This window comes from Engraulis encrasicolus, chromosome 23, assembly GCF_034702125.1.
Source record: "Engraulis encrasicolus isolate BLACKSEA-1 chromosome 23, IST_EnEncr_1.0, whole genome shotgun sequence".
NCBI lineage: Eukaryota > Metazoa > Chordata > Actinopteri > Clupeiformes > Engraulidae > Engraulis > Engraulis encrasicolus.
The window spans coordinates 31349972-31367082 of record NC_085879.1 but is presented as its reverse complement, the minus strand read 5'-3'; the positions used below and the strand labels follow the sequence as shown (position 1 = coordinate 31367082).

Genomic DNA, 17111 nt, shown 5'->3' with positions numbered 1-17111 from the left:
ACCATTTTGCTATTGGGTGGAGAGCCAATAGCCTTTTGACCATTTTGCTATTGGGTGGAGGAGAGCCAAAAGCCTTTTGGCCGTTTCGCTATTGAGTTGGGAGTTAATGGGAGCAGACCTCCGGAGTCACTCTTTAGGCGGGTGCCAGTGACCCACATTTGAGTCGGGCAGCCATGGGCAGCCATTGGAGGACAGCAAATCAACACGAGTGACATGTGACCTTTCCAGGCTGCATCTGTGTTGACTACACTGTGAGTGAGGACACACTGGGAGACTTAGGCCGAATTCACACCAAGGCGATGAAGCGTCGCGGGACGGAAGCGTTTTTTTTACCGGCGTGGCGAAAATACATGGAAACAGATCTGTCCTTCCACACCAACCGGCGGTAGTCGGGCAGTTGCGGCGCGGGAGCCGGCTCCGCTGCGCACTGCATTTGGAAAATAGAACTCGAGCGGATTTTGGACGCCAGTGACCGGCGGTGTCCTATTCAAATGAATGGCAAAGTACAGTAGCACACTAGATTTGGCTATGGGGGGATTTTGAACTGGACTGGCCACGCACACCGACGCTGTCAGTGTGAAAGGCCGAGTAGAACACACCGGCCGAAACTAGGCTGAAAGACCTCAGTCGCCCCGCTGCCGTTTCGCCACACTCTAGTGTGGAGCCGGCCTTATGCCTGCGAACAGGAAAAGAAAATGCTTCCATGGGACCCTGGACCAGGCAGCAAGAGAGGCCCCCTTCAATGGGTGTTGCTAGTTTAAAAAACAATTCAGGGCCTAAGGCTAAGAGTCTATGTTGTCAGGGGTGGGGGTGAGGTGTTGTACCCTGACAACATTTGAAAATACAGTTAAAAGTAAGATTTTTAATGCAGTATGAAAATGCAAGTATAGAGGCTAGAGCTTCTGGGCCCCCTTGACTCTTGGGCCCCTGGGCCTGGGCCCAGTAGGCCTGCACAGACTCAACTCTGCAGTCTACCTCCATCCATCCCCCTTCATTCCTTCTTTTCCTACCTTGACAATTAAGTGCATACAATATTTGCAGATACTGTATGTGAGTAGTAGAGTAGTAGAGTAGAGTAACTTTATTAATCCCCAGGGGGAAATTCAGGAAATGTAAAATTGAGACGTGCTGAAGCTGATATTTGATATGAAGCAAATTCATTTTCATAACAAGGATTTGGTCTAGATGAACAACATTTCCCAAAATGGTTTCCCAAAGTGCTCTCTTACCAGGCTGCTCTTCCTGCTGTTTCCTCTTCTCCTTCTCCAGGCGTTCCGCGTCCTCCTTGTTCATCGGATTTCCCAACTCATCGCGTGGAATAATTTTTCCATGGAAAGGACACTAGTGGTAAATACAAAAAAAATATTTATACAACAAGCACTTTACAAGCATCTCATGGAGATGGCTTTCACTACAACTGGACAGTTACTACTAGGCAGCTTGCATAATCTGTGTGGCAGCTGTGGTGTAATGGTACGGTTTCTCCCTTGTTGTACCCAAGTGGTGGAACGGTCTCCCAGAGGCAGCAAGACTAAGCACATCTCTTGCAGCCTTCAAGAAACAAGTAAAGACCTTCCTCTTTCGAGAGTATCTACTAGACTAATGCTTGAGCTGGCCTAGCCCCAGGGCAGCCTCTTGACATGATGTCTAGTTTAGTTTGTGTGTGTGTGTGTGTGTGTGTGTGTGTGTGTGTGTGTGTGTGTGTGTGTGTGTGTGTGTGTGTGTGTGTGTGTGTGTGTGTGTGTGTGTGTGTGTGTGTGTGTGTGTGTGTGTGTTTAGTCGTTCTTTACTCTTTATTTACTCTTTAAAAAATAAATAAATAAATAATAAAAAAAAATAACCCCTCTTTGCAACTGCACTTGTTGTTCTGTATATTTCCTGTGCACTTTGTATTTGCTTGTGATGTTGGCTCGATTATGTCCTCTTTTGAAAGTCGCTTTGGTTATAAAGCGTCTGCCAAATGCAATGTAATGTAATGTAATGTTTTAAGATCAGAGGGTTGCCAGTTCAAATCCCATCCTATCCTCTCCCTTCACCTCCATCCATGGCTGAAGGGCTCTTGAACAAGGCACCTAACTCCACATTGCTCCAGGGACTGTAACCAATACCCTGTAAAATAACTGCAAGTTGCTTTGGATAAAACCGTCAGCTAAGTGTTATGTAATATAATGTAACATCTTACCGGCTATGACATGAGTGCCCTTTTTCAGATGTGTGCTTGGTCAACTTGGCAAAACGTATTCTGCATTTATGAATTTCTGATATTTTAATGAAATTACCTTAAACCTGTCTTGGCGTTCGCAGAGGCTGCCGTTGGGCATGGGTGCTGGAGTCAAATAACCTTGCACATGGCTGATAAAAACGGATTCTCGTAATTTTTCAATAGCTTAATAAGACTAACTAGTAATCTAGTAATCTTACCCTAGTGGTTAAGGAGACAGGCTTTAGATCAGAGGGTTGCAGGTTTGAATCTCATCCTTCCACTCCAAATCCCACACTCCCGCCTTTCCACACCCAAACAAGGCCGACAGGCGGACAACAGATGCGTCCCTCTATGCCAGTTCCAACCTTTTTCCCCCCCAAAACGCCCCACTGACATCCTCCTAACCTGTCAACGCCCACCCCCCCTCTGAGGATGTGCTTTTTGTTTATTGGTCATAGCCCATGGAAACTCCAAATAATGTGGCAGGCAGCGAAATGATGAGAAAAGACTTTATATTTTGCAGTTTAGGCTATAATAAGGCCATCATGCTTGGATTTGGAAAAGAAACATCTAATTTCAAATTTCGGCTACATTACAAATTACCAGATATTATTAGTAGGTTATTTATCAACCTTTAGTAGGCTATCACGCCATTTCAGCATCATGTGCATGTGGGAAAGAAACGAAACATTGCCAATTAGCCTAATAAATAATTAAAACCGTTTGGGTGAATCATGCGCTATGGGTTCACCCTTTGGATGCATTGTGCGCTTAATTTTCAATGCCAGCTTTTTACTGTCAAGGCACAAAGCAGTGAGCTTCAGTAGCAGAGTTTACCAAATTCATACGACTGCAAACCAATTACGAAGCAAAAGACGCGTTCTGTCCGGTGCTCTCTCTGAGCGCAAGGGAAAGCACCAACCCCAAACGCCCGCCAGCAGAAAACGAATCTCCCTTGCAATATGTCCGAGAACATCAGTAACACAGCGTATGTGAAATGCAAATGGCCCATCTGTCTACTTGTAGTTCGAGAACACTGACTACTCACTGAAACGTAGTGGCAGAATGTTTGCAAACTCACGTTTAGAGGCGCTGCTGGTCGCCTGTCAACTTATTACGGTTCCATGTCGTGGAGCGTTATGCAATGCAAACATCTGTGTGAAATACTGCCTGCCGACTTCTAAATCGTTCATTTCCATTCTGATGAACCAAAATAGCTGCACAACGCGACACTATCAGCCGAAGTGTAGGCCTATCACAAGACCGTGAACATTAAGTGACACTCACAGTGCCCACTGTCCAAACGCAAAACAATGCCGAAAATTGAATGCACCCCTCAGTTGTCTCACAATGCAATCAGCTTCTCAGCTTAGCCTTGCCGGTTTGGTAACATATCATATTTTGACACGCATTCGCTCCAGGCCAAAATGCCTCTCTGCCTCCGCCTTGTGGACACAGGAAGGAACAATTGAAGGAATGCGTTTCAGACAAGGAATGCGTTTCAGACAAGGAATGCGTTTCAGACGGACGGACGGACGGACGGACAGCGGACGGACAGACCCTCTTATAGAGATGCTGGGACGCATCTAAAAAAATGTGCAAATCCCGTCAAATCCCTTATACTTCCCAGACAAATTTGATTCCAAATCAATTAATAAGAATTACTCAAATGGGCCCTGCCGTGGCCAACCGGTAGGGCACTCGTCTGCCATGTGGTCGACCCGGTTTCGATTCCCAGCCTAGGTTATTTGCAGACCCCTCCCAGTCTCTCTCCCCATTCGCTTCCTGTCCACCTGTCACACTGTCCCATCATCAATAAAGTCGTAAAAAAACACAAAACAAGGAGTTACTCAAATGAAATTACCTTAACCCGGTCCTGCCGTTCGCAGAGACTGCCGTTGGGCATGGGCGCTTTGCAGCGGTGCTGTACGGGCTGGAAGCGGCCGGCGAAGGTGATGTAGCGAGCCTTCATCTGGGCAGACAACTCCTCGTTCACCACCTCCTCCTCCATCGCGTTGGGGACCCAGAACTGATGCTGCAACGAGTTTCTGCATCACACAAATGACCATGGGGCAGCCATGGATTAGTGGTTAGGGAGTTGGTGTTTCAATTTGGGAGTTTATTGGTTCGAATCCCACCTGAGCTCTCCTCACACCTCCATCCATGGCTGAAGTGCCCTTGAGCAAGGCATCTAACCCAGTATTGTTCCAGGGACTGTAACCAATACCCTGTAACAACTGAAAGTAGCTCTGGATAAAAGTGTCAGCTAAGTGTAATGTAATTTAACAGAAATGACCAAGGACTTGTTTACTTGTTTACCAATGTATGTGTATGTAAGTTCTTTGAGTACTGTGTCAGAAGTGGAGCTGGGTGGACTACCTTCAAAACATGCATGCCAAACACCCAGTGATGACTTGTTTATAATAATAATAATAATAATAATAATAATAATAATAATAATAATAATAATAATAATAATAATGGTAATAATGAAATGAAATGAAATAATACAAATAATAATAAATACACGTCAAATGCGTGTAGTTTAGTTGTCTTTATAGACCTTTAAGATGTTTCGTTTCGTCTCTTCTGTTCTTGTGTTTCAATACAATTGTTACTTTTTATTTCAAGAAAAATAAGCTGATGTTTCTGTCAGTCAAGCCAGACTGAAGTACTTTGAATGTGTATGAAATGCATCATACAAATGAAGAGATATTCTTACTGCTGCAATTTGGAAATGACTGTTCAGACATCCTTTCATTTATGTGTGAATTCTTGCCATTCAAACATTTTGAGAATATACTTTTTAAACCAACATAAAATGCATTTTACAAAGCAAAAATGAATGAGTCATTTTGGAACAAAGCTCATCAAACAAACATTGCCACCCCCACGTAGTCTTACTTGACGATCTTCCCCGCAGTAGGCTGCTCCTTGCCCCAGTAGTAAAGGTCAATGCCAAAGGGCAGAAAAGGAGCTTTTTGGCCCTCACCGCTCTCCGTAGCCTTAGAGGATGTTGCACTACTGGTTGATGCTTCACACCTGCAACACAAAAGACAACAGGTCAGCATTACATTACATTACACTTAGCTGACGCTTTTATATCCAAAGCGATTCACAGATATTTACAAGGTACATTGGTTACATTCCTGTAGCACTGTGAGGTTAGGTGCCTTGCTGAGGGGCGCTTCAGCCATGGATGGAGGTGTAGGGAGAGGTAAGGGGGGGATTCGAACTCGCAACCCTCTGATCTTAAGTCCGACTCCCTAACCACTCGGCCATGGCTGCTGTCAGCTGTAATGCAATGTAATGTTTAACTCACTGGAGCCTGGTGCTCGCGCTGGCTGGCTGGCAGGTGTTGGTGTAATGTATTGTAATGTAATGTGATGTAAATGTAATGTAATGTAATGTGATGTAATTGTAATGTAATGTAATGTTGAACTCACTGGAGCCTGGTGCTGGCGCTGGCTGGCAGGTTTTTGCATAATGTTATGTAATGTAATGTGATGTGATGTAATTGTAATGTAATCTTAAACTCAGTGGATGCTGGCGCTGGCTTGCAGGTGTTGGAGTGATGTAATGTAATGTGATGCAGTGTAATGTAATGTAGTGTTAAACTCACTGGAGGCTGGTGCTGGTGCTGGCGCTGGCTGGCAGGCGTTGGCGGAGGATGCGCAGCGTGGCGGCAGCAGTGGTGGGGTCCAGCTCCTCGTCACTGGCCTTCCTCTTCACACGGGTGCCGGTGCCCAGCGCGGGAGCGGGGGCGGGTATAGGTTTAGGGGCCCCCCTTGCAGCTGCTGAGGAGGACGAGGACGATGGTGATGATGTGGAGATGAGGGGCTCCAGACCTAAAGATAAAAAGAAAGACAGAAAGATAGAAAGAAAGAAAGAAAGAAAGAAAGAAAGAAAGAAAGAAAGAAAGAAAGAAAGAAAGAAAGAAAGAAAGAAAGAAAGAAAGAAAGAAAGAAAGAAAGAAAGAAAGAAAGAAAGAAAGAAAGAAGTGCTTATGACATTAAATATACAGGCATTCAGGCATATATACAGACTTACGGGCCCCCCCTGATGATGATGAGGATGATGGTGACCGGGGGATGAGGGGGCCCTGAGCTAAAGGTAAAAACTGTGGAAAGAAAGGTAAGTCACAGTAGAGTGGTATGTAAATGTAATTTAAGGATCAGCTGCACAACTGTAATTTTAGTCTGAGGAAGGGCTGTGGTGGCCCGAGACATCACAAGAATGAAAATGGAAAGTGGTCCTCATCGGTGTACAGGTCTTCCTTGACGTACATGAACTTTTTGACCCTGCACCCGGCTAAAAGAGATTGGATGTGCGCGAGATCTCACTGGGGCTCCTAACCTATGCAACCAGAGAATGCATGCACTTGTTTTATGCTCCCAAATTTTTGAAATTTAAAATGTTTCGCACACTCAGAAAGAAAGATAGAAAAGAAAGAAAAAAAAGAAAGAAAGAAAGAAAGAAAGAAAGAAAGAAAGAAAGAAAGAAAGAAAGAAAGGGCTTGTGAACCGAATAGAATAGAATTCTGAAATAAAATGTATTAACATAGCAAAACATGCTCCTCAACTCAATGCAATGGGTTGATCCAGAGAGCAGAATTCAGGTGGGCATAACCGTAGCCAAAACCAAAAGGGTTACCATTATCTCTTCAAACAGTCAAGAAAAAACACAATACTTGAAAGCGCAGGTAGAGAAATCGCTGTGAAATTCATCTCTCTTCGCATGCAAAATGTTGGCGCTTGCATGCCTTTCAGTTCGAATGAGGTTCCATGTAAGACAAACATGCTGAGTACTGCTTCATCATTTGTTCCTCCATTCAAATCGAGAAGCTTTCTTGTTCACAACGCACCTGACACATCACAAACACTTTCATGCTAAACTGTCTGTTACAGAAAGGAAAATAAATACACATATAAATCAATCTGGGATGTGCACCTATGGTGCTCGGGCCCTAAAAAAACAAATGCTTGTCTGCGCTGGATACAGCTGATCGAGGGCCTGACTGCAGACCGCGGAGTTAAAACGTATGACACCATTTCCTCTTTTCCGTTTCTCGCCTCGCCTTTTATACGTCTCCTCTCCGTCTTGCAGACATATTGCATCATCGCGTGCCAACAGCCTGTCAGCGGGAAACTGCGCCGCGGCTAAAATATCTCCCAAATTCCTTCTCTTCTCTCTGTTCCGGCCCGAACCTTTTCCATTCCGTTTTGTTTTTCCGTTCCAAGATTGACCACAAAAAAAAAATAGAAAAGAGAGAGAGAGAGAGAGAGAGAGAGAGAGAGAGAGAGAGAGAGAGAGAGAGAGAGAGAGAGATGGAAGAAGAAAAAAAGAAGCGGTAACCATTTGTCTAAAGCAATAAAGCTGTGGATGCTTAAGAGTGTAAATCAATGTGTGGAAATGGAGAAGGAAGAAGGCCCTTCTCCACTGGACACACCACCACCCGTTAGAGCTGCCAATGGCGGCCATATTGATCTCCATGGGGTTCAGCGAGCTTTTGTAATTAAAATGTAAATTTTGGGAAAGAGATAACGTCCTGACAAAAAAAAACCACTGCTGGGGGATAAAGGGGGATAGATAACATATCACGAAGACGAGAAGAAATAAGAGAAGGGGGAGAAAGAGAGGTAGAGGTAGAGAGAGAGAGAGAGAGAGAGAGAGAGAGAGAGAGAGAGAGAGAGAGAGAGAGAGAGAGAGAGTTGGGAAATGAATAAAAAGAAACAGGAATGTGCGTGTGAGAGAGATGAAGCCATTTGGTCTGATTTACAGACACTGATTTCAACCAAAGCAGAGCTGTAAGAAAAGCCACAATAAGAAATAATAATTAGGACCATGGCTAACCTCCCCATTTCAATTGTAACCAATCACACTTTAAGCGATTTCTCTTCACTTTTGCGATCTTGCTACACATCTACAGCAGTAAACCCATTTGAGTTATATAACCTTGGGAACCGATCTGTTTTTTTCTGTTTTCAAGCTATTCTGCTTCTGTTCTGGAAAATAAGAAACTCTTCAGATGGGTGAAATGCATCTACAGCGGCCTACAGTGGCTCAGATGGCTAAGGCAGTTGAAGGAGAAGGTTACGTACATCCCAGGAAAAGGTTCAGGGGCCAAAGGCCGACTGTAGTTTGTGAGAGGAGTGAGAAGTGTAGGAGTGAGAAGTCCGTTCACTTAAAATCCTTTTTTATTTTTTATTATTTCATGGCTGGATTACGTTTCGACTTCGAATTCGAAACGTAATCCAGCCATGAAATAATAAAAAACAAAAAAGGATTTTAAGTGTGCAGACTCCTCACTCAAATGGCTATGGCATTACAATGTTGTTTCGCCGGGGACCAGAGTTCGATTCCAGCCTGAGGTCTTTTCCCAAACCTACTTCATCTCTCCTTTCTTTATCCCAACCCTTCCCTGTTCATCTCCTCAGCTGTCCCGGCATATCAAAGGCATTTTTTTAACGGATTTGAAGCATTTGAAGCATCTGAAGCATCTGAAGCATATTGGCAATCTAAATTTTGCGTCAATATAAATAAATATGCAAATGAACACGGGAGGGACAGGGGAAGGACAGGACAGGAGGAGGGGAGGAGAAGAAGAACAGAGGAGGAAGAGGGGAGGAGAAGAGGGGGAACAGGAGAGGTAGAGGGGAGGAGAAGAGGAGGAACAGAGGAGGGGGGAGAAGAGGTAGAACAGGAGTGGAAGAGGGGAGGAGAAGAGGAAGAACAGGAGAGGAAGAGGGGAGGAGAAGAGGGGGAACAGGAGAGGTAGAGGGGTGGAGAAGAGGAAGAACAGAGGAGGAAGAGGGGAGGAGGAACAGGAGAGGCAGAGGGGAGGAGAAGAGGAAGAACAGGAGTGGAAGAGGGGAGGAGAAGAAAAGGAACAGAAAAGGAAGAGGGGAGGAGAAGAGAAGGAACAGAAGAGGGGAGGAGAAGAGGAAGAACAGGAGAGGAAGAGGGGAGGAGAAGAGAAGAGGAAGAGGGGATGAGAAGAGGAGAGGAACAGAGGAGGAACAGAGGAGGGGAGGAGAAGAGGAGGAACAAACAGGAGAGGAGAAGAGGAGGCACAGAAGAGGAAAAGAGCGAATGTGGCAGCTCAATAATGAAAGTGAAAAGTGAAGTGAAAAGTGAAAGCCCATTGGGAAACTCCAACTCCCATTGTCATTGTGACACAGCACTCCACAGCACACAAGTGAACACTGCACACAACGAAATTGCATTTATGCCTCACCCGTGCAAGGGGGCAGCCCTCAGTGGCGCCCCATGGGGAGCAGTGCGGTGGGACGGTACAATGCTCAGGGTACCTCAGTCATGGAGGAGGATGGGGGAGAGCACTGGTTGATTACTCCCCCCACCAACCTGGCGGGCCGGGAGTCGAACCGGCAACCTCTGGGATGCAAGTCTGACGCCCTAACCGCTCACCCATGACTGCCCACGGGAAAGTTGAGAAAGCACAACGGTCATTTTGGAAAAATTATGGAAAATGTGGAGTTGTTTTTGGATGTGGGTATAGGAGTATGGGCGGTCCTTGGGGAATAGTCTTTTCGAGTCTTGAGAGGCACAGGCCTGAAAGGGTACCCACCTGCCTGCCAGACTTCAAAAGAGACCTCAGAACAACACACACAAAGCTCACACACACACACACACACGCACACACACCCACGCACACGCACACGTAGTGATTTCCGTTCTCCACCTGTGTGTTAGCTTTGCAACCGTGGGCACGTGCCGCCACTGCTCTACTACAGCTGTCTGTTTGCTTTACTTAGAGAAACACACAAACACACACACACTCACACATGCAGGCGCACACACACACACACATGCACGCACACAAACACACACACACAGACACGCACACACACACACATGCACGCACACAAACAAACACACACAGACACGCACGCAGGCACGTACACACACATGCATGCACACACGCACTCTCTCTCTCTCTCTCTCTCTCTCTCTCTCTCTCTCTCTCTCTCTCTCTCTGTGTACGAACGTGCACACACACACACACACACACACACACACACACACACACACACACACACACACACAGACACAGACACAGACACACACACACACACACACACACACACACACACACACACACACACACACACACACACACACACACACACACACACTTTGGTGGCTTTAGGCATCAGCCAGACCGCCACCTGAGTAAACTCTCCATAGTCCACGCAGAGGTCATCAAGGACTCTCTCTCACACACACACAGACGTGAACACACACACACACACACACACACACACACACACACACACACACACACACACACACACACACACACACACACACACGCACGCACGCACGCACGCACACCACACACACATGCGCACGCACGCACGCACGCACGCACACACACACACACACGCACGCACACACACACACACACACACACACACACACGCACGCACATACACACACGCGCAAGCACATAGCTTAACTCACCATACTCTACACGGAGGTCATCAAGGATTCGGGGCTCAAAGTCTTCCCTCTCTGGGACCTCTTCAAAGTCATCGTCACTTTCATCTGCCCTCATCTGTGGAGGTGTTGACAGACAAGACAGACAAGTAGAGAGACAGGTTACGATGGCTTGTGGTGGTGGCCCCGGGTTACCATGGCTTATGGTGTGGCCCCGGCCCAGGGGTGTAAATAATAATCGAAAAATAGTGATCCTACGGCCGACGATCTAATAGAATCGTATCGTATCTTAACCTTTAAGAGGGTGGGTTTTTGAACATTCTATGAAAAGAATGTGTTCTATAACAATGCAAGATTCTAAAATTCCATATTGTATTGAATGATGCCCAGAATTCTATAGAACTTTCACTGCCCGAACATTTACACTCTTAAAGGTTAGTATCGAAAATAATAATCGAATCGCTGGCCCCTGTCCACTGCCCTAGCTCCATAACATAACAGAGGTGGGAAAGTATTTGGAAAAAACAAGGAAAGACAGACAAGTAGAGAGACGGGTTACGATGGCTTGTGGTGGTGGCCCCAGCCATGGTTCAAATGGCTAGGGCACTACGGACAGTTACGGACGTCGTTGACCGATCCTCCACTGTCTCTTTGTCCCATCCCTTTCCTGTCTCCTCGCCACGGCAAGAAAAAGCCCAAAACGTTCACTTAAAAAAGTATGGCTTATTGTTATTTAGTGAGGCAACCAAAGGCGAAACGTTTCGACGTTTGCCACATTTGTCTTCTTCAGGGTTTAAACTTTAACTTTAACCTTTAGGCCTTTAATGTTTTATTTTATTTTTATTTGTGATGGGTTAGAAACAAGAAGAAAGTCCCTGAAAGCTTCGTCTCTGAATACTCAGCAGGGGGAGGGGATGTTTGCAAAATGAAAGTTATAAAGAATTTTGGGATTCATTGAATACACCGACCTGTATCATTGATTGAATATAATGTGGAATAATAGAATCTCGTATTGCAGTAGAAGACATCAATTAGGTTATTGGTACTGGTCTTAACTGATAAAAAAATACTCAATAACAACCTGGTACTTTTAATTAAAGCAATATTGAGTAGTTTTTGTCTTCAATTGCCCTTCAAGTTTGAAGAGGAATTAGCTTTTTTCACGCAACATCAGACCCCTTCAATTCATTTTTTTGTTCCCTCGCAATCGTCCTCGTACAAACGGCCCCTGATGGTATAGTCAAAAAGGGCTAATTCTAACTCGCAGAGAACGACAGAGAAACGCTAAACTCCTCCAAGCATGTAGAAGGTGCCACGGATTGAAACCAACAATTTTCTCAGACACACGCACGAAAAAAAAAGCAATTAAGCAGAAAGAAATGTAATGAAAGCTTAATGTGCAAAACAATATCATTATCACATTAAATAATTAAACATTAATTTGGTCAATTTACAACACAATCTCATTAGATTATGTTGTGTGGTAATGGTGGTGAGACCGCCATTTCATTTAATTAATTACTTGTTGTTTTATTGTATGTCTTGATTGCTGCTAACAAACGCAGTCACAAAATTGATTTACATAAACACACAGCTATCACACCATCTAAAAAAAAACCCCCAAACACAGACACATTAACAGTTTTAACAAACGGGATTAAATCTAAAAACAGTATTTAAACACTCGATTAGCAATCATTCTGGCTGCTTTGTCTGTGTGGAGATCCCACAAAGGAAGTGACTCCCCAGGGGAAAGAGACAGAAGAGGAAGGGGCCGGGGGCAGGGGCTGGAGGGGTGTGTGTGTGTGTGTGTGTGTGTGTGTGTGTGTGTCATGTGTGTGTGTGTGTGTGTGTGTGTGTGTGTGTGTGTGTGTGTGTGTGTGTGTGTCGTGTGTGTGTGTCGTGTGTGTGTGTGTGTGTGTGTGTGTGTGTGTGTGTGTGTGTGTGTGTGTGTGTGAGTGTGTGTGTCGTGTGTGTGTGCCTGTTTGTGTGGGTGTTGTGTGTGTGTGTGTGTGTGTGTGTGTGTGTGTGTGTGTGTGTGTGTGTGTGTATGTATGTGAAGGGGGCTGAAGGGAGGGTGGGCTGACCGGGGATTGAGCCATCTTAATCTGTCCCTATATGGCCCTTCACTCAATATTTGTTTGCCGTTGGTTTACAAAAGCATTATGGACCTCAAACCACCAAAGAAGCAACACACACACACACACACACACACACACACACACACACACACACACACACACACACACACACACACACACACACACACACAGCTTATTAACAATCAAATGGGACCCACATTGGCCCCCGGGGGGTCCCCAGAGATTTACTGCCCCCAGAAGAGCACACTCTGCACTCTACGCGCCGTGGTAACCCAACGTGTGTGTGTGTGCGTGCGTGCGTGCGTGCACATAGATTTCTGTGAGCGGAGATAGGCGTGTAGATAATGTGTGTGTGTGTGTGTATGTGTGTGTGTGTGTGTGTGTGTGTGTGTGTGTGTGTGTGTGTGTGTGTGTGTGGTGTGTGTGTGTGTGTGTGTTTAGTGGAACGGTGGGAGGTGTCCATTCTTCACCATTATAATTCAGACTCCTAATAGAATTTCCAGTTGACCACTTCCATTCCAATTCAGTGTTCTTTCCCTCTTCCATCCTCTTCATCCCAAATGTGATCCACTTAACCAGTAGTCCACGCTAATTATGAGATTTTAACCAGGCCAACCACAGTTTTGCTTTGCTTTTCCTTGGCCCAAATTATTTGCACATTCGCTGAGTAATTAAATCAAAAGTGGACAGGACACATTACAGTCTTTTTCTGTTTGCTAAAGCACATATTTTGCAACTCTGGCATCTTTTGTGGAACTTCTCACATAAATGCACAAATCTATAACCAAATTAGCCAAAATAATAGCACAAAAAACGCTTTGCCCTTTTGGCCTGAAGGTATTCCAAGTGGGCCTTCAAATAATTTTCTGAAAAATCGAAATAATATTTGAGTGTGTTGCTGTTGACTATCTATTTGAGTTGTATTGTGTATACAGGTTCATAGATCGGCCAAGAACATTTGTGAACATTTCAAATGGGCCTGCAAGTTGAAAATGGTCCCCCTGATCTAAGCTGAAAGTTTGCGGAGTGTAACGGAGGCAAACTAGCAGAGTGTGGCGTGGAACGTTAGTAAACCTCCATCAAGAAGCTTCATACAGAATTGGTAGCGCTAAGCTATCGGATTGGTCCTTCCACTCAGCGGTGTCATGCTGTGCCTCCCATGCTTGAACCAGAGATTCTTTAAGTATAGAGATATGCCAATGTAATAGGTTGCTATGGGCACCTAACATGACCAGGTTCCGGTCTGCCTAAAGGGGCGTGTCATAATACTCCTAGCATTGAATAGAACAGTCCTTAGGCCCCCTTGCAATAATAGAACCCGGAAACAATGGGCCAGCGGAACCTCTCTCTCTCTACTCTCTCTGCTTGAACTGATGCGTTGACTATGATGTGGCGGGTTCGAGCCCTGAGTGGAGGACTGCACAGGGAACACCTCCCCAAAGAGACAGATAGGGGCGCAAATGGCTGAATGGAGTGGATCTTTGGGTCTGCTGTGCTTTGTGGCTATTAGCAGTTTAAATGTGGTAAACTGGACAGCAGCGGGTGAGGCCATTCAACAGAGCAAATCCACTTAACAGTGTGTTACTCACTCACGTCTGCCAGTCTGCCCTTGGATATTAAGCACTGTAGAATGAGGTGTTTTTCTGTGCAATTCGAAGCACTTTTGAGCTGCATCGTGTATGAAATGAGGGGGTGAGAAAGTAAGAGAGAGAGAGAGAGAGAGAGAGAGAGAGAGAGAGAGAGAGAGAGAGAGAGAGAGAGCGAGAGCGAGAGAGAGAGAGTGAGCGAGGGAGGGAGGGCAAGAGAGATAGGGGGAGGGATAAATATAGTGAAAGTGAGAAAGAGAGAGAGAGAGAAAGAGGGAGAGAAAGAGAGAGAGAAAGAGAGAGCAGAGTATATTTAACAGCATCTTGTAGCCTAACAGGCTGTTGTGCACCTTGGCTGGCGGTTAAGTGTTTATCTTGTGTTTGTGCAAAACAGCTTTAAGCCTTTGTCCTTCCTCTCTCCGCTAATGGCGCCCATTTTATTTATCTTGCGTTAACAACACGCCGCAATTTAAACAGGGGAAAGGGGAGCTCCCGATACTTCTGCTGCGATAATGCGAAAGAGCTAATTTGCTCAAACACCATTGCCTAAAACAAATGCATAATTACTCCTTGAAACCTTCACTGTAGTATAATGACTTTCTTGGGGTACTTTTTGTTCTTGCGTGAACTCCTTAATATACCCGAACTTTCAGAACATACTGGTAATTACTAACTAACTGTAGGGACTGACTGCTGAGAAATAGATAGGCTATATGATACATCATCTGTAATAGGACTGTGAGCACAATGAGTACCGCCTTACGAACACAAAGTTCAGTAACTACGTTAACACAAAGTGAGGAAAAAAATACCCTGACATTTGCCATACTGTCCAGTCCAACATGATGTAGTTTATCTTTACCACTGCAATAAGCTGTAGCTTAGCTGAATTTTAGCTGTAGTTCAGCTGTATTTTAGTTGTAGTTTAGCTGCAAAATAAGTAAGCTCACTGTCATGCAGGATATTCTCTCTTTCCTATTTTCTTATCCCAAACTGTGCATTTTATTCCGCTAAAATGTCAATGGACAATCATGTGGCGAGTTAGAAAATTGCGCATCAAGACGGTTGATGGTTGTGGCATCGTTTTATTAAAGGAACAGTCCACCCTTTTTTTATTTTCACGTATCTGCAGTATTTCCAAGCATTATTCATGAATGTGCATATAATTTTTGCCAATGTGTTTCCATTGCCTAGTTTGACAGTAGAGTCAAATTAAGCATAGCAATGTAAGTCTATGGGGGCAAACAAAACATCATCAAATGTACTAACAAAGTACTTGGAAATTAATGTAAAATTCACCAGAGCGCAAAACAGCTATTTAATTCCGTCCTTCGATCACTTGTGGCTTGATGCTAATGCCCTCATTCACTTCCAGTGATTATGCTAAGCTATGCTAATTATTCTGATCCAATAAATCTAAGTACTGAAAAACTGAGAAGAAAATGATATGCACATTCATGAATAAGGCTTGGAAATACTGCAAATACGTGAAAATAAAAAAGGGTGGTCTGTTCCTTTAAGCCAGATGGAAAACGAAGCAGATGCATCTTATATCGCTACAACATGATGCAGGTTAACTTTTAATTTGCCGGAAAAGGGGTTATACAGTAGCCTGATAAACCAGCCTAAATGTATTGGATGTCTAATTTACCATTTTGCCGTCCAGCAGTTGGCGCTGGTTTTCCAGGCTAGTTATACAGTAGTTTAATTTCTCTCCCTTCTCTCCCTCCTCTCTCCTTACTTCTCATTTCCTTTTTCCTCTCCTCTCCCTCCCCTTTCATTCATCACCTTCTTTCCCCTTCCTTTCACTTCTCTTCTCTCCTTTCCCTTTCTGCCTCTCCTCTCCCTTCCTTCCTCCTCGACTATTCCCAAAGTCCTAAAAGTCTTTCTCTCCTCTCCCTTCCTTCTTCTTCCTCTACTCTTCCCAAAGTCCTAAAAGTCTTTCCTCTATCTTCCTTTCTTCTTTCCCTTACTTCTATTTCCTGTCTTCGGCTACCCCTTCTTCTCTCCCTCTCCTAATCCATCCACAACCTCCCTATACTGTAAGTTCTTCTCTTCTTTCCTCCTTCCTTTGTATCCTCTCCTCTCCTCTTCACTATTCTCTCCTCTCCTCCCCTTCCCCATACAGATGCTTCTTCTCCCATCCCTTTCATTAAAATTCATCCTCTTTTCCACTCCTCTCCTCCCCCATATAGTACAGGTGCTATCCTCTCCACTATTCTCCCCTCTCCTCTCGTTTCTTTCTCTCCTCTCCTCTTCTTTCTTCCTCTCATTTCCTGTCTTCCTCTCCTCTCCTTTCCGGTCTTCCTCCCCTTTCCTTTCTTCTTCTCCTCTCCTCTCCTCTCCTTTCCTCTCCTCTCCTCTCTTGCTCTCTTCTTTCTTGCTCTCCTCTCCTTTCTTTCCTCTCCTCTCCTCTCATTTCGTCATCTCCTCTCCTTCCTCTCTCTCCTCTCCTTCCTTCCTCTCCTCCCCTTTCTTATCTTCCTCTCCTCTCCTCTCTTCCTCTTCTCTTCTCTCCTTCTCCTCTCAGGTGAGGTGCTGTAGTTCCTCTGCCCACTCTCTCCCCTCCCTGCGTCCCAATCCATCATGCTGCTGGGCTGCCTGCCTGGGCGCCTTGTGTGTGTGAGTTTAGTTATCACTCTGGCACTAATCAAAAGAGAAACCGTTTGGCTGGCATTGACCTGTGGCACCTCTTAATTATGCTGCAACGAAATGGCAGAGGCACTTAGCTCCCGAGGGGGAAATGGCCCCCATCAATCT

At 45.0% G+C, this 17111-nt stretch overlaps 1 protein-coding gene across 1 annotated transcript in view; it reads right to left on the bottom strand.

Moving 5' to 3' along the window:
- uvssa (UV-stimulated scaffold protein A) overlaps positions 1 to 17111 on the bottom strand; it is a 38981-nt gene that overhangs the window by 6681 nt on the left and 15189 nt on the right. Inside the window, exons 10-14 of the mRNA XM_063189553.1 lie at positions 10688 to 10781; positions 5826 to 6051; positions 5108 to 5245; positions 4068 to 4251; positions 1230 to 1341 (exon numbers count right to left, since the gene is read on the bottom strand). Coding sequence (XP_063045623.1) covers positions 1230 to 1341; positions 4068 to 4251; positions 5108 to 5245; positions 5826 to 6051; positions 10688 to 10781 — 754 coding nt within the window. The remainder of the gene's footprint in view (positions 1 to 1229; positions 1342 to 4067; positions 4252 to 5107; positions 5246 to 5825; positions 6052 to 10687; positions 10782 to 17111) is intronic.